Genomic DNA, 21701 nt, shown 5'->3' on the forward strand with positions numbered 1-21701 from the left:
GCAAGTGGTAGGACTTCCTGATGGGCTAGGCACCAACCATGCCCCAAAGGCACGTGCAGCTGACTAGCCCTAGGCCCAGGCTGTGCAGGCCTTAGCCTAGATAGTCACACCCATGGCCAGTGACTTTGGCCATGCAGCCGCTCATGGACCAGGAGGCAACACCAGTGACTCCTCCCAGTCCCTACAAGACCGCTGGGCAAGATTGCGGGGAGGGGGCAACGCGGATTGATCCCTGCGCCGCTCCATAGAGCAGGGGGCTGTGGAAGGGGCTTCTGGGAGTTGTAGTTTTCTGAGCTGCTCTTCCGGGCTCGGGCCGGTTTAGCGCTGAGGTTTGTTTGTTTTGCAGGCGGAGGGTGCCGGTTGGTTAGTCACTAGCCAATCGCAGCGCTGGCTGAGCAGAGCCTGGGCCGCTGATAGGGCGGTGTTCCACCCCCTGCCCCTAAGCCGGACGGGCTCGGAGCGCTGCTGTTGCACTGGGGCTACCTCCTAGCTCGAGGATGCGGCTGCGCTCGGGGGTCTTCGCCGCCGGCTGCCTCCTGGTGCAGGCGCTCGGGGTGGGGCTGTTCCTCCGGGGCTTCTTCCCGGTGCCCGTGAGATCCCTGCCCTGGAGAGAGGCCCGCGGGGTTCCGCCCGCTGAGCCGCCCCAGCCCGGCGCAGGTAACCCTCCGTCCCGCGCCCGGCGCAGGTACCCCCCCCATCCCGGGTAACCGCCTCAGCCCCCACCGCCCCCCGCCCGGCCCAGGTACACCCCCCATCCCGGCTAACCGTCCCAGCCCCCACCGTCCCTCGCTCGGCCCAGGTACTAGCCCCCCCCATCCCGGGTAACCGCCATCACCTGGCCCAGGTAACCCCCAGCCCCGGCCCGGGCAATCGCTTCCAGCTCGGCTAACCGACCCCAGTCCCCACCGTCCGTACCGCGTCCCCCCCCCCATCCCGGGTAACCGCCATCACCTGGCCCAGGTAACCCACCGCCCCGGCCCGGGCAATCGCTTCCAGCTCGGCTAACCGACCCCAGTCCCACCGTCCGTACCGCTTCCCCCCCCCATCCCGGGTAACCGCCATCACCTGGCCCAGGTAACCCACCGCCCCCAGCCCCGGCCCGGGCAATCGCTTCCAGCTCCACTAACCGACCCCAGTCCCCACCGTCCGTACCGCGTCCCCCCCCCATCCCGGGTAACCGCCATCACCTGGCCCAGGTAACCCACCGCCCCCAGCCCCGGCCCGGGCAATCGCTTCCAGCTCCGCTAACCGACCCCAGTCCCCACCGTCCGTACCGCGTCCCCCCCCCATCCCGGGTAACCGCCACCACCTGGCCCAGGTAACCCACCGCCCCCAGCCCCGGCCTGGGTAATCGTTTCCACCTCGGCTAACTGACCCCAGCTCCCACCGTCCTCTCTGTCCTCCGCCCGGCCCAGGTACCCCATCCCGGGTAACCGCCACCACCTGGCCCAGGTAACCCACCGCCCCCAGTCCTGGCCTGGGTAATCGCTTCCAGCTCTGCTAACCGACCCTAGCCCTCTCCGTCCCCCGCCCAACCCAGGTAAACACCCCTCCCCCCCACTATTCTCTTCTTCCCCTCTTCGGCCCAGGTAACTCTTTTCCTCCCTCCCATCCGGCTCAGCCCGGGTTATGGTCCTCCCACCCTCCGCCCTCTTCTTCCCCGCCCGGCCCGGTTACCGCCCCCAGCCCTGTCCAGGTAACCAGCCCCAACTGTCCTCTCCTTCCTCTGCTGGGCCCAGCAGCTCTTTTTCTCTTTTCCCCTTTCCCCCTCCCCCCAAATCGCTGACCTGGCCCGGCCTGGGTAACCCGCCCCCGCTGTCCTCTCCTTCCCTGGCCTGGGTCAGGTAATTTGCTGGCCCATTCTCCACCTGGCTTGGGTATCCGGCCTGCCCCTTCCCCCAGCTGGCCTAAGTAACCTGGACCTCCCTCCCCTCCCCCATCTCCCGCTTGGCCTGGGTAACCCTTGGTCCCTCCTTCCCCTGCCTGGCCAGGTAATCACCCCTAGCTAGGTATAATCCCCTCCTCTGCCTGCCACTGTCTTACCCGTTCACTCCTTCTGCTATCCTGTCTAGGTAAGCAGCCCATTTCCCCCTTCTTCTTTCCCTCGTCTGGTCCAGTCCAGGTGACTGGTTCCCCCCAACCCTCTTCTTTTTCCTCCTGGCCTTGCCTAGGTAGTCAGTTCATCTTCCACTCCGCCTACCCCTGCTTGGCCCAGGTAACCAGCCCCTGTCCCATTTCCCAGTCCCCAGCCCAGGTAACCTGCATAGGTAACCGTGCCCCCATCCCCTGCCTTGCTGGGCCCTTGCTCACTTTTTCTTCTTGACAAACCTTGTCAGATCTAATTATTGAAAGCAAGAAAATCCTGAGGTGCATCATTAGCATGTGCACATGGAGAGCCTGCCCTCGCTCCTTGCACTATTTTTGTACATGTATCACACTCACCCATGTTCATTTGAGACGTTAATTCCTTTCCATCACAGGCTCCCTATGTTTGCCATGGTCCCTGTACCTTTTATTATAACAGCTCTATTCATATTGTTCTGATTAACAGCTTGACAGCAATTCCATTATTAAATCCTTTTACAGGTGGTTAGAATTTGGCTTTAAAAGCTTGCTTTGGGCTGGAAGCTGCAAAATAAGATCCAGGATCCCAAGTATTTGGGGTGTTTTTGGTGTATTTGGTTTTATGATTCATGAGAAAGAATAAAGCCAGCAGGAGCTGAGGCACTGGCAGAGGAAAGAAAATAAAGTTTAATTTGATTGGTCCTTTGTCTCCCTATCAGCTGGACAAGAAGTAGCAGCGGTAGCCTGGGCCACAGCTGAGCATGGAGCAAGCTGGGCTCTAATGGCTGCTCTGGGCCAGCCATCAATGAGACCCACCACACCACCTTAGTCCACCAACCCCCCTATTCCCCAGGGGATAGGATGCCCACCTCCTCCCTGTGCCTCTCTGGAATGGGACTGGACTGCTAGCTCCCCACACGGAGGTGGAAGTGGGGCTGCTGCCACAGCTTTTTGCTTCTGTGAATCTTGACTGCTTTTGTTACGTTGTCCCTGGCTGTGAAGAGTAAGACCGTATGATTAGTACTTGTTTCAGTTGAATCCCTATTTATTTTGTTCTTTACATAACAATATATAAAAGCACAGGCACAAAGGGATTCCAGATAACCATATTTTCTAAATATACACAACATACAAGGAAGTTGTATATAAAAACTACTAGCTGGCTTCTAAAACATAAAATGCAGTGGTAGCCACTTGAGGGCTCACAAGCCGTTTTACCCCGTTTCTATTCACTACATCTAGCACTTCCCCACAATGATGGGCACCACTGCAGGTCAGTGCATTATTGGGACCTAAGTCAGACTAAAGACCGCGTGGACTGAATCTTTTGATTTCCTGAAGCCAAGGTGGATATGGATAGACATAGGTTCCAGCTGCAGGCGACCTAAAAACAGTATGGTCCTGTCTTGTTTACAATGAAAACCAGAACATGCACAGTCAAATACTGGTACTAGACTGGAATTTCAAATCTTGAAAATGTGGGCTGACTTTCTAACTTTAAATTGCTGTCATTGGCAATTATAACTATTGCAGGAATCTTATGTGAAGTTTGAGAAGTGCTGATCATTTTTGTTGTGGACTCTTAACTTGCATTGATGATCTATACATTTTATGTTTACTTTTATTTTAGGAGTGACTTCTAATTGGACCAAGATTCCATCACCTCTCTTCAAAAAAGTGGTCATTGTGTTGATAGATGCTTTGAGAGATGATTTCGTGTTTGGATCAAAGGGTAAACAGTTCATGCCCTACACTACAGAACTTGTTGAAAAAGGAACATGCCACAGTTTCATTGCTGAAGCAAAGCCACCCACTGTCACCATGCCTCGAATTAAGGTAAGCAGTCCCATTTTGGTGGTTACTCCCAAGTCTCATTGTGTCCTACCCAGTCAGGGATTCAAGTTAACATGACACCTTGTTCTCCTTGCCCTAGTGTCACAGGAGTTGAGAATGGAAAGGAGGTTATCTTCCCATCGCTTACAGCGATACTTGAACGACTGTAGTTCTACCCTTTATAGGCTGAAGAGGAGGATTGGTGCTCTGGAGGGATTCTCCTTTCTATTTGTAAAGTAAAGTTTGAAGTTTATTTTTGAGCATTGGGGGCCAGTCCTACTCCTACTGATTTTAATGCGAGCTCTTCTGTCATTGATTTCAGTGGGAGCAGGATAGGGCACTGCTTGAGTATATTGCTCTTTCTAAGGTATTAAGAAAGATTTTTCCTTTCTAATTGATAATTAGGAGAGCTTTTTCTTTAGCTTTAGGAAGGGCCTATAGCTCTGGAGCTGTAGAACCAGAATTTTAGGCCCAAAGGTGCAGGTTGGTGGATTACTATGAAGAGTGTAGCCTTCTTGGCATCAGTTCATTCAGATGCTGATCTAGGTATAGTTACATTCGTGTGATGGCATGGGTTGTCTTTGGAAACTGAGATATAGTTCGTTGTTTTTGGCATGCTGTTAGCAGCAGAGTCTGTGGTACCTCACCATTTCTTGAAATCCTTACTCATAGATATTAAAACTGAGGAGAGGCAGGTTAGATCTCTCTCTTGCCCCCCAGGTATCTACTTTTGGAGATAGGCTACTGCTCCTATCACCACTGTCTGGGTCCTGATGGAAAGAATAATTGAAGTCATTGTAACACACTGAATAGTTGACTTCCAATGTACTCAATAAATGAGTGAGCAGCACCTTTCTGTGATTGTCTGAGGCTGTGGAGGGAGTTAGTATGAGCATTGATAAATGGCCAGTACCCATTGAAAAGAGGAGACAATCATTAGCAGTGCTAGGATCATCTGCGCTGTGTCCTGGTCTGAAGCCAAGATTCTTCAGCATCCAGGATGCCTGAGGATGTCTTGTTTTTCTGGAGCTTCAGTGTTTCTTGCTAGGAAAGGGAGGCTGAATGTGGGCAATAGTTGGAGAGGTTTGCTCCTCTGAAAGAGGTATTAATTATTTTTCCCAGCACAGGACACAGTGTTTCCTTGCTGGCTTTCACCAGAGAGGGTGTGATGGGAGACACTAGCTCTGTTCGGCAGGAGTGGTGACTTGAATGTTTTTCATATTCTGGGGTTTCATTGTACATGACAGGTCCAAACTCCATCAGAAGTAGCAGAGAGATTAATATTAAATGGTCTAGTTTAGGAAGGTCAGCCTTTGTGAGTTTCTTTCAGATTTAGTTGATCTTTTCTGTAGAATAGGTTGAGAGCTCTTTGCAGTAGTCAGCGCTTGGGTCCAGCGATTGGTTAGTTCGCTGGACAAAATTGTTCTGCCATCCGTGATTTTATGGTTTTTATGGACTAGAAGTAATGTTCTTTACTGTGGCAGCATAGTTATGCAAAAAGTCTGTTGCTTGTGGGTGCATTCTGATCGGATTGTGGACACGGGTGTATTTGTGTACTTCAACTGATTTAATCTGGTGGTGAACCACGCCAAGGTGATCATTGGAGCTGATTTGGGGTTAAGCCACTGACAGTTTTTGATGCACGGTGATTGTATTACTCTACCAGCTTGTTGCCCAGTGGTCTTATAGTTGGGTGATATACTTTCCTATGATGATCTGAAAATATCTAAGATAGTTGGGGATAGAGAAGCCTCTGATCTTTACCTGGCTGACAGGGTTTGTTGGACCAGGAGAGCAGAGTGCTCGGTCCCCAATGTTCACTCCAACTTCGAAGATCAGATTCAGTGTGATTCGTCAGGTAGTCTGAGAGAATTCCCCGATAATCTTGGGGACAGAAGGTTGTGTGCTAGGGAGTTGTGGTTTCTGTTTAAATGTAAGTTACAGTGAGTCATTGAAACTTCAGCCCTATTGTAGGCATGAAGTCTATTACAACTAAATATTAGCTCTCCAATGTCTCTGTGATGTTCTGCTTAAGGTACTCAGAACTGTAAGCTACTGCATTACCCCCAATCAACTTCAGCAGGAGAGACCGTTTGCTGCTGCTTTGACATGCCACTTCTTCTACCTTGCTAGGCCAAATCTTTCCTTGCAGGTAACTATCAAAGAACTCCAATTCACAAGTTTCCCAGAGACATCTCTCTGCAACGTCCAGTCCCTTTCACTGGGCACTCTTAGAAATTAAGTTTGCTGCCTCCAAAGAGTGCACGGCAGCTTACTAGTTTAGTTGAAGACTCAAAATTCACTTTAATATATGACACTGAGATTTTTTTATAATAAAACCAGAATAAGCTTTTTAAAAAAGAAGTAGAATAAGTGATAAGTAAGAATAAAAGAAACAAATGTGGTTACAAGTAAAACAAAATAAAACACATTTTCTGGTGACTAAAACTTAATTTCAGCAAGTTACTATCTTTGTGTAAACAGATTTCTAACCTATATTACTTGAGGTCTGCTTCAGACTCCCAGGATCTGAAATGGATAAAGTCCTTTTTAATATTTTTAATGAAATAAATACTTCTGGGAACTGTGTGATTTTGGAGAATGCTAATTTCTCAGATATAGATTGGAGGGCAAGCACTACTAATAATGGTAGGGCCCAGATATTCCTGGATGTGATAGCTGACAGATTCTTCACCAAATCAAAAAGAGGTAATTTTGTTTTGGTAAGTAGCAAGGACCTCACAGAAGAACTGGTTTTAGAGGACAACCTTGATTGGAGTGATCATGAGTTAGTTCAGGTTCAGCTAAGGATAAACAAAATAGGTCAGTAACTGGGGTCCTTGATTTCAAAAGGGCAACTTAAAAAAATTAAGGGAATTACTTAGGGAAGTGGACTGAACTGAAGAACTCAAAGATCTGAATGTGGAGCAGGCTTGGAATTACTTTAAGTCAAAGTTACAGAAACTATCTGGAGCCTGCATCCCAAGCAAGGGGATAGATAAAAAATTGTAGGGAAGGGTTGCAGATCAAATTGGATGAATAAGCATGTCAGACAAGTTACCAAGAGAAGGCAAAAAGCTTACAAGGATTTGAAGGGATGGTTCAGCATGGAATGCTGCCTTCTGGAGGTCAGAAAGTCCTCTTGGATGATCTTGAAAACTGGAGTAATAGAAATGGGATGAAACTTAATAGTGCAAAGTCATGCATTTAGGGACTAACAAGAATTTTTGCTGTAAGATGGGGAGATATCAGTTGGAAGCAACAGAGGAAAAAGACCTGGGTGTATTGGTTGATCACAGAATAACTCTGAGTTGCCAGTGTGATGCGGCTATGAAAAAGGCTAATGTAATCCTCGGATGCATCAGATGAGGTATTGCCAGGAGAGATAAGGAGGTGATATTACCGACATACAAGGTGCTGGTGAGACCTCATGTGGAATTATGGGTTCAATTCTGGTTTCCCATGTTTAAGAAAGATGAATTCTAACTGGAACATGTGCAGAGAGGGACTACTAGGATGATCGGAGGAATGGAGAACCTACATTATTGCAGGAGACTTAAGAAGCTTGGCTTGTTTAGTCTAACAAAACAAAGGCTGAGGGGGAGATATGATTGGTGTCGATAAATAAAGAGGGATAAATACCAGGGAAAGAGAGCAATTATTTAAGGGCCAATGTTGGCACTGGTACAAATAACTATAAACTGGCCATCAACAAGTTTAGGCTTTAAATTAGATGCAGGTTTCTAGGCAGCAGAGGAGTGAAGTTCTGGAACAGTCTTCCAAGGGTAGTGGAGGCAAAAAAATCTAACTTGTTTCAAGACTGGAGGGGATGGTATTGTCCGTGATGACTTTTAGAAAATATCTCCAACCTTTGGAGATGGGACACTGGATGGGGAGGGCTCTGACTTGCATCTGAAAATTCTTTCCCAGGTGTCTGGCCCAGATGCTCAGGGTCTAACTGATCACCATATTTAGAGTCAGATTCTCCCCCAGGTCAGACGGGCAGAGACTCTGGGGTTTTTTGCCTTCCTCTACAACTTGGGACATGGGTCACTTGCTGACTTGCGAACTAGAATAAATGGTGGATTCTCTGTAACTTCAAGTCTTTAAACCAAGATTTGAGGACTTTAGGAACTCGGCCAGAGGTTAAGGGTCTGTTACAGGAGTGGGTGGGTAAGGTTCTCTGGCCTGTGATGTGCAAGATGTCAGACTAGATGATCATGATGGTTCCTTCTCACTTTAAAGTCTGGGTCAGTTTCCTGCTTTTCTTTCCTTCCAGGCCAATAGGATCTGGCTTTCATAGGCTCACAGGGCACTGAACCCTGAGTCACTTCAGTGATGGATAACTAAAATGTCTTTGTTCCTGCTTATATTAGTTAGTTGTGTCTGTTTAAAGAGCCATGAAGATTTCCTTGAGTGCAGATTTGGTCCCATGGTGTGATTGTTAAGCAGTCTTCTCCCCTGCTTGTTTAGCTTGATGGCTTTGTTTACCTTTATATATGAATGTGCATGCATTGTCCTCTGCCTGTGATTACACTGATTAGAAAAGTGCACATTCCTTGGTCTAGGGCAGGCTGGTCTTATGTGCTTCCTGCTAAACACATTTTAGAAATCTATTTCCAGCGCACATCTCAAACTCTTTCTATACACTTTGTAACTGTACCACATAGTGATTTTTGGGACCAGCATGTTACCAGGTTGCATATGATCCTTCGCGTGACACCTTTTAAATACAGATTATGACAACCATGTGTTGTGGCAATGTGTGTCAGGCCTGATGTGAGTTATAGTATGGTGTGCCATCTGTATTGAGGGGCACCCAGGCTCACAGTCATACTCACTGCTATTAAACTCCCGGTACATTAGTCTCAAACAGCAATTGTGAGTACTTCATGAAAAATGTAATCGTTTAAATATATTGTCCCAACAGTATCTGTTAAAAGATGCTGAAATCAAGATGTTGAAATCTTTAAGTCAGAGTTCAAGCATTTCTTTGTATTAGATAAAAATGTGTTTGAGAGTCGTGTAAGCTTTATGTACTTAATTATTCATTTCTTTGGTCTTAGTGCTTAGATTATGTAAATAATCTGGTAAGAAACTACTCTATAGTCACTTAGGAACCATAACTGTCTTTTGAAACCAAGATTATTTTTTTGAATAATATGACTTTAAAATGTCTCTCCAATACTTTGGTTGCATGATTGGAATGTTTGCTGTATAGAAGCTTTGTTTCAAAGAACAGAAGTTAAAATTAAACAGAATAAATATTACTGGAGGAGGGAACAACTTCTCAAGTTTCTTTCCCAGCTGGGTTGTTGAAATTCCTTGTTCTTAAAATTCCATGGCAGTTGTGGAATTAGGGTCTGTCGTCTTCTCTAGAATCAAATGTTTAATTAAAAAATGAAAAAGCTTGCATCCCTTCTAGTTGCATAGCTAGATAGATAGTTCTCATGCTGTCTATGCAGCATAGATGCCACAGAATGCATTACAGGCCCCCATTTTGTTCTGTCCTGAACCAAACCTGGTGTATTACCTGTCCCTAGCAGGCATTCTACCTTGTATCTGTTGCTGTCCAACCATCATATTTTAGGTCTTCTGGGGATACATTTGTATGTCTTTTCCATCCTGCTTTCATTTGATTCAAGTCAAAGATGATTCTCACGGGGAAGATTGGTAGGCATTCGGAGAAATTGACCATACTACCTTAGAGAGCATTGGGCGACTGTTTGAGAGAGCAGGACCTAATTAGTTAGAAGATGGTTCTCTTCATTTGGCTTGAATTTGAACCATTTTATGTTTTCAGTCTCTCAGAGTTGGTTCATTTGAGTGGCGTCCAATATCTCTTCAATCTAAACAGTGAGGGGCCATGTTTCAGTCCCACAGGTCAGGATTCAGACCACCAAAGCATTGTATATCCTCAGCATCTTTTCTCTCCTGATCAAGATGTTTGGTTTGCAAGACGTTCTTCATGAAGTGTCCCATTACTGACAATGCTTTTGCAGTGTAAGTTTCAACTTCTTTTGCTGCCCATGTTATCCAAAACAGAGCCCAGATAGGTGAAATTGCTGACAATCTGTACTGGGTGGTCATCCACTAAATGCTAGAGCCCACAGCCTGTTCAAAGTTGCCAGCTAGAATAATTTTGTTTTTGCCCCAATTAATTTTCAGGCTGACTTTTGCAAGTGAACTTTCTAGGGGTTTAGATACTGCAATCAGCTTGTCCACTGATTCAACAACTAATGCTGTGTTGTAGACAAAATTTGTGTCAGTGAAGTTCTTGTATTTTAGGCTGTTACGAACGGCCCTTCCTCCAGAGCAATTCAGTCAAGTTCGAGAGAGACAAGGTGGCTTTAACAATTTGTTGAAAACTACAGTAGGACCTAAATACACAATCTTAGGCTACAATTATAGTGAGTAAGTAAAATCTCACTTCCTGCCAGGTGGCGTGGCAAGGCGTACGAGCTGTGGTCAGATGAATCTGTTTCTCTGTCTAGAGTCTGTCACCACTTCACCACACCACACAGAGAAGCTTTTAACACAGTTGTGTATATATGTCATGCGCCCTATGACAGGAATATACACCGCATGTCCAGACATGCCCCAATCATGGCTCCCCCTACTGCTGGAAAACCTGAAACACATACTAAAAAAAAACATTAAAAACAAGAAAGGGTAAAGGTGCCTCACCACAGGGAAACAGGAGTGTCTCAGGGTGTGGCCTGTTTCGGGGCTCTCCAGTCTCCTAACAATGCGTATGCCTGAATGACATTTACTTAGTGTGTGGTCAAGCTCATAGTCTATGATGGCATTGAAGAGTTCTGGGGCAGTGACATATCCTTGTTGAACATCTGACCTAATTTGCAAGAAGGTGATTTTTTTTCTCATTTACAAGAACACAGCCTGAGGAGTTGTCATTATAAGAGATGGAACGTTCTTCAATACTTGTCAGAGAGGCCTGCGAGTTTAAAGGTCAGCCAGAGTGATTCCCTGTCAGAGTCAAACTCTGCCTTGATATCCACAAATACAATGTGAATGGGGTGCTTGAATTCTCTTCTTTTCTCAACAAGCTGTCATGCTGTGAAATTTGTTCCGTCATGGAACAGCCAAGAGTAAAGCCAGCTTGTTGTCGTCTTCTCTTGCTCCCTTAATATATCAGCAACTTGGGCCAACGAGACCAAAGTTAAAACTTTCCCAGCGATGGATAGAAGAGTTAATGCCATAATAGTTAAAACAATCTTTCCACAGCAGTAAAATAATGCCTTTTTGCTGTTGGGCAGGACTGACTCTGGTCCCCGGATAACATTGGATGGCATTTGGAGCCACAAAAGAACAGCTGGCTCAGATTCCTGCTGCCCTATTTCTATTAAGCTTCTTTATGGGTTGTGATGGTGTATGATTGAAATATGACCATGTGTATCATTGATAATTGCCACTGTTAGACAATTTCAGCAAAACTTTTGTACAAAGTACATCATGTAAGGCAGGGGTGGGCAAACTTTTTGGCCCGAGGGCTAGATCTAGGAATAGAAATTGTATGGCGGGCCATGAATGCTCACAAAATTGGGGTTGGGGTGCAGGAGGGGGTGAGAGCTCTGGTTGGGGGTGCAGGCTCCGTGGTGGGGCTGAGGATGAGGAGTTTGGGATGTAGGAGGACCCTCTGGGTTGGGACCGAGGGGTTCGGAGGGGGATCAGGGCTGGGGTAGGGGTGTGGGAAGGGGAGCAGGCTCTGGGGTGGGGCTGGGGATGAGGTGTTTGGGGTGAAGGAGAGTGCTCTGGGCTGGGATCAAGGAATTTGGAGGGCAGGAGGGGGATCAGGGGTCTGGGGCATGGGGAGAGGCTCAGGGGTGCAGGCTCCAAGCGGTGCTTACCTCAAGCGGCTCCCAGAAGCAGCGGGATGTCCCTTCTCTGGCTCCTATGTGGAGGTGCAGCCAGGCTGCTCTGCACTCTGCCTCGTCCGCGGGCACCGCCCCTGCAGCTCCTATTGGAGTGCTGGAGGGGGCCACTAGAGCATGGCCATTGGAGCATATAGAGCAGGAGCGTGTAGGAACCAGAGTAGGGCCATGCCCTGGCTTCCGGGAGCCGCGTGGTGCAGCCCCTGACCCTGTGACCTGGTTGAGCGCCAGAGCGGGGGAAGACCCAGACCCCACTCCCCAGTGGGAGCTCGTGGGCTGGCTTAAAATGGCTCTCAGGCCAGATCTGTCCCTCAGGCCGTAGTTTGCTCACCCTGATGTAAGGTGTCAATGGAAAAGTTATGATTTGCTAAATGCGATTTATCCTGCTGAAATCCATGTATCACTGTATCTGAAGTTATGAATTTGGCTATATATATCTGCATCCCAGATGTTTGTTTGTGGGGTAACACCCACCAGGTAAAATCTACATTGAAGCCAGACAGCTTTGTGTTGATGGCCCTTCAAAGGCAATTGACTCTCACAATGGGCCACAGAAGAAACTCATCCTGCCTAGTGAGCCTTTCTGTGGATGCCCCAGCCAGAATATGGGTAATGGCTGCCCCTGTGAGTCAGCAAGCCATGTAAGGGAATGTGACTTGCTCATGTGACCCTGGACTTCATCTTGTGCCAATAGTTTCCCACAAACTGAAACTGTGAGCTTTGTTTGGGTCAGTAAATTTTCATCTGTGATGGGTTAGTCCCCCTTTCTGGGATGCCACCTGATGTCCTGGGATTTCACTGAATCTGCCTGCTCCACTAGTTTTGCTGAATTAAGCTCTCTGGCTGCTGGCAGCACACACACTCAGATAGGGACGCACCAGCTGTAGAATCTCAGAGGCTGCAAGCAGTTCTCCATGAGAAGACTCAGCTAGAAAATGGCCCAGCACACAAATGAAGCTCCCCTCTGGAAAGTACACCTAAAATAATAAAGTCTTGCGCTGTAGAGAAATCTATACAATGTAAACTCATAAATTTGCCCCCTCTCTCAATCTGGAGGACGGTATGCACAACTTCTCACCCTCACCCCCGAGTTATAAATTGCACAAACTGGGTTTAATAATAAACAAATACAAGTTTATTAACTATAAAAGGCAGATTAAGTGATTATAAGTGATAGCAAACAGAACAAAGCAGATTACCAAGCAAATAAAACAAAACACGCATACTAAGCTTAAGATCTTAAAGAGACTAGTTTCAGGAAGTAATTTCTTATCCTAAATGTTGTTTTAGGAAGTTGCAGAGTTTCTGTAGCTTAGAGTTCCGGGTATTTCTCTTTGAGACGGAGGGGTCTAGTCTGTAATCTGACGTCAGCCCTTGCCTTTCCCACAGCTCAGTCTGTTTTCTTGGGCAGGAAGGCAATGGAGAAAAGTCCTGTTTACCTTACTCCCCAGCCTTAAATAAGATTTACATAAGGCGGGAATCTTTTGTTTCCCAGTTTTGACCTCCCTCCTCTTTTAGTGGAAAATTACTAGAAGTCCAAGATGGTGTTTAGTACTAGGTGATAGGATCACCTGACCTAGTAGTGTCACAGCTATGTCCCAGGACGCCTCTCAGGAAGGAGAGAGATTAGTATCTTCAAAGTCTTATTGTTTCTTCCTAATTGCCCATCAAAGCTGATGGCCTGTTGTCTTGTGGGGAGGGGATGTTCCCCAAGTACACACCCAATTGTAATTGTTTCCTAGTCAATATTCGTAACTTTAGATACAGAAATGATACATACATACAAATTGAATAATCACATTCAGTAAATTATAACCTTTCCAAAGACACCTTACAAGACCCATCTTGCATAAAATATCTGTTATGCCATATTCATATCATAAGCATATTTCCATAAGAATACGGGGTGTAACATCACACCATCCATATGGCAAAGGCTATGAAAGACCCTGGAAATATCTCCATCTTGTCTGTTTTGTGCTCTGGACTGTGGATTTACAACTGAAAAGAGCATATTGATTATGATCTGAGGACCTTCCCATCTTTTAGAAGTTATCAGAGACTTTACAAGCCAGCAGTCTGTAACATCATTGCTACAAACTCTGAATGAATGACCTTTCGCATCAGTAAGGTTGTGCAAATGTTTATAAAAGGAGGTGATGTTGTTCCTGGCTGAAGCTTCTAGAGTGTGATAACCTTGGCTTCCATAAAAGCTTTGCAGACAGTGTGAGTGGCTTTGTTGCTGTGATGCATAGCCAGAAAGGGTTAAGCAGCTTGCAGGCTAATTGACCCAGAGACAACCATTAGAGATGTTAGAAAAGAGTGTGAATGGTAATTAGGTTATGCCATGTTAGATAAGCTAGAACTTTGAAGTGCAACCTGTATTGTTAGAGAACTGGAGGGGATACTAATTGTATGTATGTGCTTATTTCTTGTTAAATGTTAGCCATGTAAACAGACATTTTTGTCTGTCACTATAGCTATTGATTCAGAGATCAAAAGGGAATATTAATATTTAAATTGTGAATCTAGGATATCGCTCTGTTAGTCTCTCTTTGAAATGTATAGCAAATCATCTGAGACTGTTGGAAAGCGGGCAATTGCCTTATGTTAATCTGTGTAGATAATTATCGGGGATGCTTAGGAAATGGGTCCTCTTCAAAGTCCCCATGAGTGCCTATTGTTTGCCTAAGGACTCCAAGCTGTCACAAGAAGGCCTGAAAATGTATAAAGATGCCTTGGGTCCCAATCCTTTTTATTTCAGATCTGCTTGATGCTTCATGCAGGGGAAGCTTAAGACCAAGATTGAGATCTCCAGTTCTAATCTTGAATCGCCCTGAATGTGAACATAGGACTATAACCTATGGACTATTTCTGAAATAACTCTTTGCAACTACAAAGCTCACCATCTCCACTATGAATCTAATCTCAAGAACTGTACTCCTGTCTCAATGTATATTGACCTTTTAACCAGTAGTCTCTTTTCTTTTTTTTTAATAAATTTTAGTTTAGTTAATAAGAATTGGCTGTCAGCATGTGTTTGGGTAAAATCTGAAATATTCATTAACCTGGGAGGTAAAGTGTCCGATCCTTTGGGATTGGTAGAACGTTTTTATGTGATGAATAAGATTTTCAGTAATCGTTATCCTATTTGACTTGGGTGTCTGGGTGGACGCCTAAGGCTGGGTTACTTTAAGGGACTGTGTTGTTGGTTTCTTGGTAACCAGTGAGGTATTATAGAAGCTGTTTTGTGCTGGCTTGGTAAATCTAAATATTGGAATATCCACCAGCTTTTGGGATTGTCTTCCCCATTCTTTGCAGTTCACCCTAATTGAGTGACATCAGTTGGCACCCCTGGGACTCCGGTCATGGTTGCGAACACAATTTGGATTACAATATGACCATATCTCTTCTCAAAGAAGCAATGTGATGTTGTTCAATGATGGTTAAGGTAACAGAAATCCAGGGCTGCGTGGCTCTCTTTTTGGGACTGGTGATGACCATAGCAGCATCTGTTATCTGGATCTGAAGCCTGTACGGGTGAATTAAGCATCAGTATATTCTAGCTGGGCTCAAACTTGTTCAATTTCAACTGCATAGTGATTATTCATTTTTAGGTTAGATAATTTGAATTTTGGTAACCAAATTGCTTTGCCTACACTTTTTACTCTAAAATGGAAATTTGCAGAGAATAAATTGTTTGTTTGGTGTTGCTGAGCTCAGCAGACCAGTAAGTCTGCAAAACTAACCAACAATATTATAGAATGTAATATAAAGAAAATGGTAGGATCCTACAATTTCATTCATAGTAAAACTCTTAATCACTTGAATTTTTCCCTCCTGTTTCATGCTATTTGTACACAAACCTGGAGGCTGTCTTAAATTATTTCATCTCAGATACAAAGTTTGAGTACACTTAACATCAAAGAATCCCACTGCCTCTGCCCAGATAACTATAGCTTTATAAAAGATGCAAACATAAAGAAAACAACATTGCAAGATACAGCAGCTTCTTAGCCAAACATGCATTGTCAATTGTACACCATTATTTCTGTTCTCAGAATGGAAAAATAAATGCAATCAAATAATTCAGTACATAAATAGTCTTCTGTACCTATATTGGAGTCCTTGGTGAGGGCTGTACTTTTCTCTGCTTTGGCTAACAGTCTGATATTTTTAGACCAGCAGAGGCATAAACAATACTTTATCTCTGTAAACACTGCCTTTCATGAAAACAAGAAGGCTTCTGCCTCCTTGGGCTGAAACTTTCTCACTTTGCAAATTTTTTTTGGCAGCTGTCTATGGGCTGATGTTTGAAAACAACTGTGCCCGCTCAAATATTTATTTTTAGGCTGTTCTTTAGAAACTCTTGCCATCCATGATTAATACACCCTTCCCTTATTCCTAAATTTTGTTCCCTCTTTTGAGAACTTTTGTTTTTAGTTGAGTCATCCTTAACATTTGGTAAGGTTCCACAAAATCGGTTAAATCAGGAATCTTTTTTGTTGCTACTCAGAGCACAGTATGTGAATATTCCTGTCCCTAATTGAGGCCAAGAGCTTAGTAGGATTTTTTTAAAATGACGTTGTTATGGATTGTAAATTTTTTATCCTTGCATAATGTAAGTGTAGAAGCTTTTACTATGGGCTGTGACCGTGTGGGCTTAAACGCAACTACTGCCTGGGCTTTCCCCTATGGGAAAATGATCTATTATGGGATTTCTTGTACCTTCATGTAAGCCAATTAGCACTGGCTAATGTCAGAGACAGGGTACAGGACTAGATGCCCTCTGGTGTGGCAGTTTGTTGTGATGCTGAACCAGTAGTTAAGGAACCAGTAGGCTGGTTGACCTGAAAGTAACCCTTAGGAGGACATATTAGAAGAGTATGGAAATGGTAAACAGGGCCATGTTATATAGACTAGAGTCCTAGGTATGTAGGTCTGTATTGTTAGAGGATTAAAAGTAGATACTTCTTGTATTTGTCTGTGTTTACCGATATCTTGTTAAAAGTTTAACAATGTGGTCTAATTAGCTTGTGGGTGCTAGATTTCTGTTCCTGCCTATAATGTTGCATTACTGTATTCTGTTGATTCAGAGATCAAAAACTATCTCATTTAGATGAGACTTGTGGTGTAATATTGCCTTAATTTCTCATTGAAATTTGTGATTCTGCATAGTAAAACTACCTGTGAATTGTTTGAATGATTAATTGCCTTATGCTAATGAATGCAACTAGTTACCAGTGTATGCCTCGGAAACAAAGATTAGCTTCAGAGCAACAGTGTACATTACCTATTCTTTATCAAGGAAGGCCTGCTGTAATCATTTGCTGCCAACAGGCTTATCCACTGAGCTTCAAGCTATAAAGGAAGTTTCAGGCCTGAACCTTGCTGTCTTGGATCTGCTTAAACTTTGACAGGGAAAGTCTAAACCTGTAAAACTTAGAGCTCTAGTCTGCTCTGGATTAACCCTGCAATTTTTGTGGAAGAATTTGAACAAACTCTGCATATGGACTGCCTATTGGACTATAACCTTTTAAACTGATTCCAAAAGGATTTTTACAGATCAGCAGCCTCACCATCTCTGCTATGAAACTGACCTAAGGACTTTACTCGTATCTGTATGTATAATGATCTTTAACCATAGAAACTTTTTTTTTCTTTTCGTTATTAATAAATCTTAGATTTAGTTGATAAGGATTGGCAGTAAGTTCTGAAATATTCATTGACCTGATGGGTAATGTGTCTGAGTCTCTTGGGGCTGGTAGAACTTTACATATGGTGAATAAAGTTTAACCCTCACTATATTAGACTTGGCTGTCTGGGTGGGAGCCAAAGGCTGGATTGCTTAAAGTGAACTGTGTTTCGGCTTCTTGGTAACCAGGAAAGCATGAAGCTGTTTGGTCATTAGCTTGGTGAAACCTAATTATAGATTAAACCACCAATTGTGGGGATCGTCTGCCCTATTCTTTGCGGTTTGCCCTGAATCAGCATTTTCAGTATAGCTCCAGTGACTACAGTGAGAGACAGGATACTGGACTCTGGTATGGCAATTCGTGGGTTAATTCATTTATTAGGCTTTGACATTGTAAGCCTGATTCTCTCTCCTCCTCCCCCCCCCCCCCCGCCAGGCCACTGTTAATTTTACCTCATTATTTTTCACACAAGTGTCAAATACTACCTTAGCTTCTGCTGTTTACTTTATTTATCTAGGCTTTGATGACTGGTAGCATACCTGGCTTCATTGATGTTATCATGAACCTTAATTCTCCAGCACTCTTGGAAGACAACCTGATATGGCAGGCAAAAACAGCTGGGAAAAGAATAGTCTTTTATGGTGACGACACTTGGGTTAAACTGTTTCCAAAGCATTTTGTGGAATATGATGGAACAACATCATTTTTTGTGTCAGATTATACTGAGGTAAGAAGCTTTTACGTATGAGCACACACATTTTTCAAACCTTTAGTGAATACTTCCTTCTCAAAAAACATTGGCCATGTTTTGGAGTATGCAAGACATTGGCTACTAATTGAAAACTGTATTGATACACCCTATTTTAAAAAAAGTATTCACAGTATGAAACTAGGGATTTTGCTGTTCCCATGAATTTCATGTGGAAGGTCCTTGGATACGATAATAATGGGGGAGCAATAGAAAACCCTTAATATAGCTGCATGCTCATTTTAAAAAACAGCTATTCCAGGCCTAATTAATTGAAAAAGATTAAGCATGTGCCATTTCGTTTGTCCATTAATGTGCAGGAGGTCTGTGAATAACTCCTATTTAATATTCATGTGATTTACCCACAAAACTTTGTAGTGGTGGGAGACTAGATCATTTTGTGGATTTTTAAACAAAGCTGTACATGTTTTCAGTCCACTCACCATTCCCATAATACAAACCAAAAATAAAAGTTGTATTAGTGCAGCTAGGATCTCTGATCATGTAGCTATCAAAAATATCCAGTTTTGTCTAGATTGCCATGTGCTCTAAGATGGCTGTGTAGTGGTGATGAAGGGCAGTCCTGGAAAGGCTACCCATGTTTCAGTTTTGGGTGCTTAAGCAAGCCCTGGGGCTTCCTCCTCTGAACAATTGGTTGCAGAAGGCCAGGGGTGTGGTAGCCAGCTGGCTGGAAGGGGGAAGTGTTCAGCTCCTATGTAAAGGAGTGCTGCAAACTATTCTTCCCTGCACACCCATTCCATTGCAGTGCAGGAGCCCTGGGAGAAGCTGTGTTTCTTAAACAAAATGCCTCTTTGTGCTCCCTTGGGGCAGTGCAGCGGCATGTTGGCCCACACGTAGGGTAACATGCAGATGTAAGCAGGATACTGCATTAGTTTGCCTTTTAACGTAATCCTGTTTGTGCTACACTCTCCATCTTGTTCTAAATAATCAGATTATAGTGGCAGGGATTGAACGATTTCATGGTTGGAAGTCTGGGCCTAGTGGCAAAAGTGCAGTAACAGTGTTGAAAGTTTGATTTATCACAAATCACTTACAACAGAAATTAAATGCAGTTGAACACTAGAAAAGAGGGTCTCCTGCCACACACCTACCACCTTCCCCACACATATCGCCCTCTCCTGGCCAGTTGTGTGTCTTTGCACCTTAAAAATCACGTAAGTCTAATTACTGTGTTCTGTTCTGCCACTTCATTTCTGACATGATTTTAGTGTCTTAAAGGACTACCAAAGTTAGTACTAGTGCTATATGCCTTGCCAAATTTTTAATCCCATACTTGAGATTTTTTTTTTTATAGCTCTTGTGGCTCGTGCGATTATTTTAGCAAAGAGGGAGGAGGGAAGTAATCAAGTTTTGAAGTCACTTGTTTCCATGTGCTGAAAAAAATTCTACAATTTCAGTTAATATTTGGAAGTTGTGATTCCTTCTTCCAGTAAACCATAAGACCATTAGGTGGCTGCTGCCATAGGTACTTTCTAGTTCCATGTTTGAAAAGCTAACTTTTTTTTTTTTTGTTAGGCCTACAGGAGTTAGTGGAAATCTTTTTTTTTTTTTACCACTTAACTACATTTGATACACATTGCTCTTCTAGAAACATTGACATGATCTGAAGTTTTCAATGTGGATTATTCCATTATTACCAGGCCTTGATCGCTCAATAGACAAGTTAGTATTGAACTGAATGTTTACATAGCTTTTCTTTTAAAATGAGAAGAACCTAGAATGAATGTTAAACTCCAAATGGGCTGTCAAACTGAGTAGAAAGTTTAAAAACTTTAAATTGTATCAAGAGTGAATGGGAAGGGAGGGGCTGGGCTCCTCCAATGAAAACCAGTGGAAGGACAAAAGAGTTAATATTGGAGACAGTACTCCCTACTGAACAGTAGGGAAGGAGATAGAGGTGAAAGGCAGGGGAGTACAGGAGGAAAATTAGTCAAAAGGTTAAACTATTTCTTTTTTTTAAGAAAAGGAATGCCCCTCAGTGGCTTGACAGCCCTGTCTTGTTTTGTTTTTTTATATATACATTCTTGTCTGTTTTGGGGTCTCTTCAGCTGAAAGGGGGGGAACCGGGGCTGAAAGGGACGAAACTGGGTACCTACAGTTAGGTTCCTGGCTTCAAGCTGATTTACATGGCAAATATGATTTTCAAAATTGGTGATCATCCTGCAGTTCTCACTTAACTTCTATGGAACTTGAACGTGTGGTGTCAAATGAAGCAATTTAATTTTCCTTTACTCCTAGTAGAATAGGAAGATGTGATTTTTCTAAAATGTTTTGCTTTCATCTACAAGGTTGATGAGAACGTTACCAGGCATTTGGACGGTGTCTTAAAAAGAGAAGACTGGGATATACTAATACTTCACTACCTAGGATTGGACCATATTGGTCATCTGACTGGACCAAACAGCCCTTTGGTGGGACCAAAGCTTTATGAAATGGATAACATCCTCAAGAAGATTCACACTTCACTCCTCTCAAAGGTGAAACACTTACTTCTAGTTCCTGTTCTTAAAGATTTTACTTTCACAACTTTTATTAACAGATGTTCTTGAGTATACTGGCCAAGACTTTGAAAAGCAGGTGCCTAAAGGCATATTTAGGAGCCTAAATATAACCCGCTTTTCAAAAGTGGTGGTGAGTACCCAGGAGCTGCTATCAAAGTCACAGAAGGAAAAGACTGTCAAAACTCTGCAGGATCAGGTCCTATTTTAAAATGTTCAAGCTATTACAATACTATACAAGCACAATCAATCTAATGTGATAAGGAGTATTAACCTAAATAACTTTAATTTGGGTGCCATGTATTTCCATTCTGCTATGCTAGCAATTGTGCATATGTTTCAGATCAATGTTAACACACAAGAACACTCAGTTAAAGTTCAGCTATGACTAACACAAAGCTACAGAAATGAGGAAATGAAGTTAAAGCATCTAACAGTACTCCACTGAAAGCTGCTACTTTGCTACTAGAGCCATCATGTGCTAGTACTCTTGGGGTTATTCTGCGCCAAAAAGTTAAAAATTCTGCATATTTTATTTGTCAAAATAACACTATAATCATGCTAGTTTCACTCATTTTGGTAATTTATTTCAAAATACCTGTCAGCAAGTATGTCTGAACCAATTGCGACGGGGCAAGGCCAGATGGCTATAGAAAAGTAGTGGGAGATAGATATATTAGCTCCAGGCTAAACAAATCCCTGGTACCAGGATAAGTGAAATGGCAGCTGCTCCAGGTTAATTAAGACACCTGGGGCCAATTAAGAACTTTCCAGAAGGCAGGGAGAATGCTAGGTTGATTGGGACACCTGAAGCCAATGAGGGGCTGGTTGAAACTAGTTAAAAGCCTCCCAGTTAGTCAGGTGGGTGTGCATGTCAGGAGCTGTGGGAGGAAGTTGCGCTGTTGGAGAGGCTGAGTAGTACACACCATATCAGGCACAAGGAAGGAGG

At 43.9% G+C, this 21701-nt stretch overlaps 1 protein-coding gene across 8 annotated transcripts in view; it reads left to right on the forward strand.

Annotated features, from left to right (window-relative positions):
* Positions 1-452: 452 nt before the first annotated feature.
* Positions 453-21701, forward strand: part of PIGG (phosphatidylinositol glycan anchor biosynthesis class G (EMM blood group)) — a 165589-nt gene continuing 144340 nt past the window's right edge. For 7 of the 8 annotated variants that reach the window (XM_077817889.1, XM_077817888.1, XM_077817892.1 and 4 more), the window contains exons 1-4: positions 453-657; positions 3695-3900; positions 18003-18212; positions 20543-20731. In XM_077817889.1, the coding sequence (XP_077674015.1) occupies positions 498-657; positions 3695-3900; positions 18003-18212; positions 20543-20731 (765 nt within the window). In that variant the 5' untranslated portion in view covers positions 453-497. Of the gene's footprint in view, positions 686-3694; positions 3901-18002; positions 18213-20542; positions 20732-21701 lie in introns of all 8 variants that reach the window. The other variant, XM_077817894.1, reaches the window with a different exon arrangement.

Source organism: Eretmochelys imbricata, chromosome 5 (assembly GCF_965152235.1).
Source record: "Eretmochelys imbricata isolate rEreImb1 chromosome 5, rEreImb1.hap1, whole genome shotgun sequence".
NCBI classification, from domain to species: domain Eukaryota; kingdom Metazoa; phylum Chordata; order Testudines; family Cheloniidae; genus Eretmochelys; species Eretmochelys imbricata.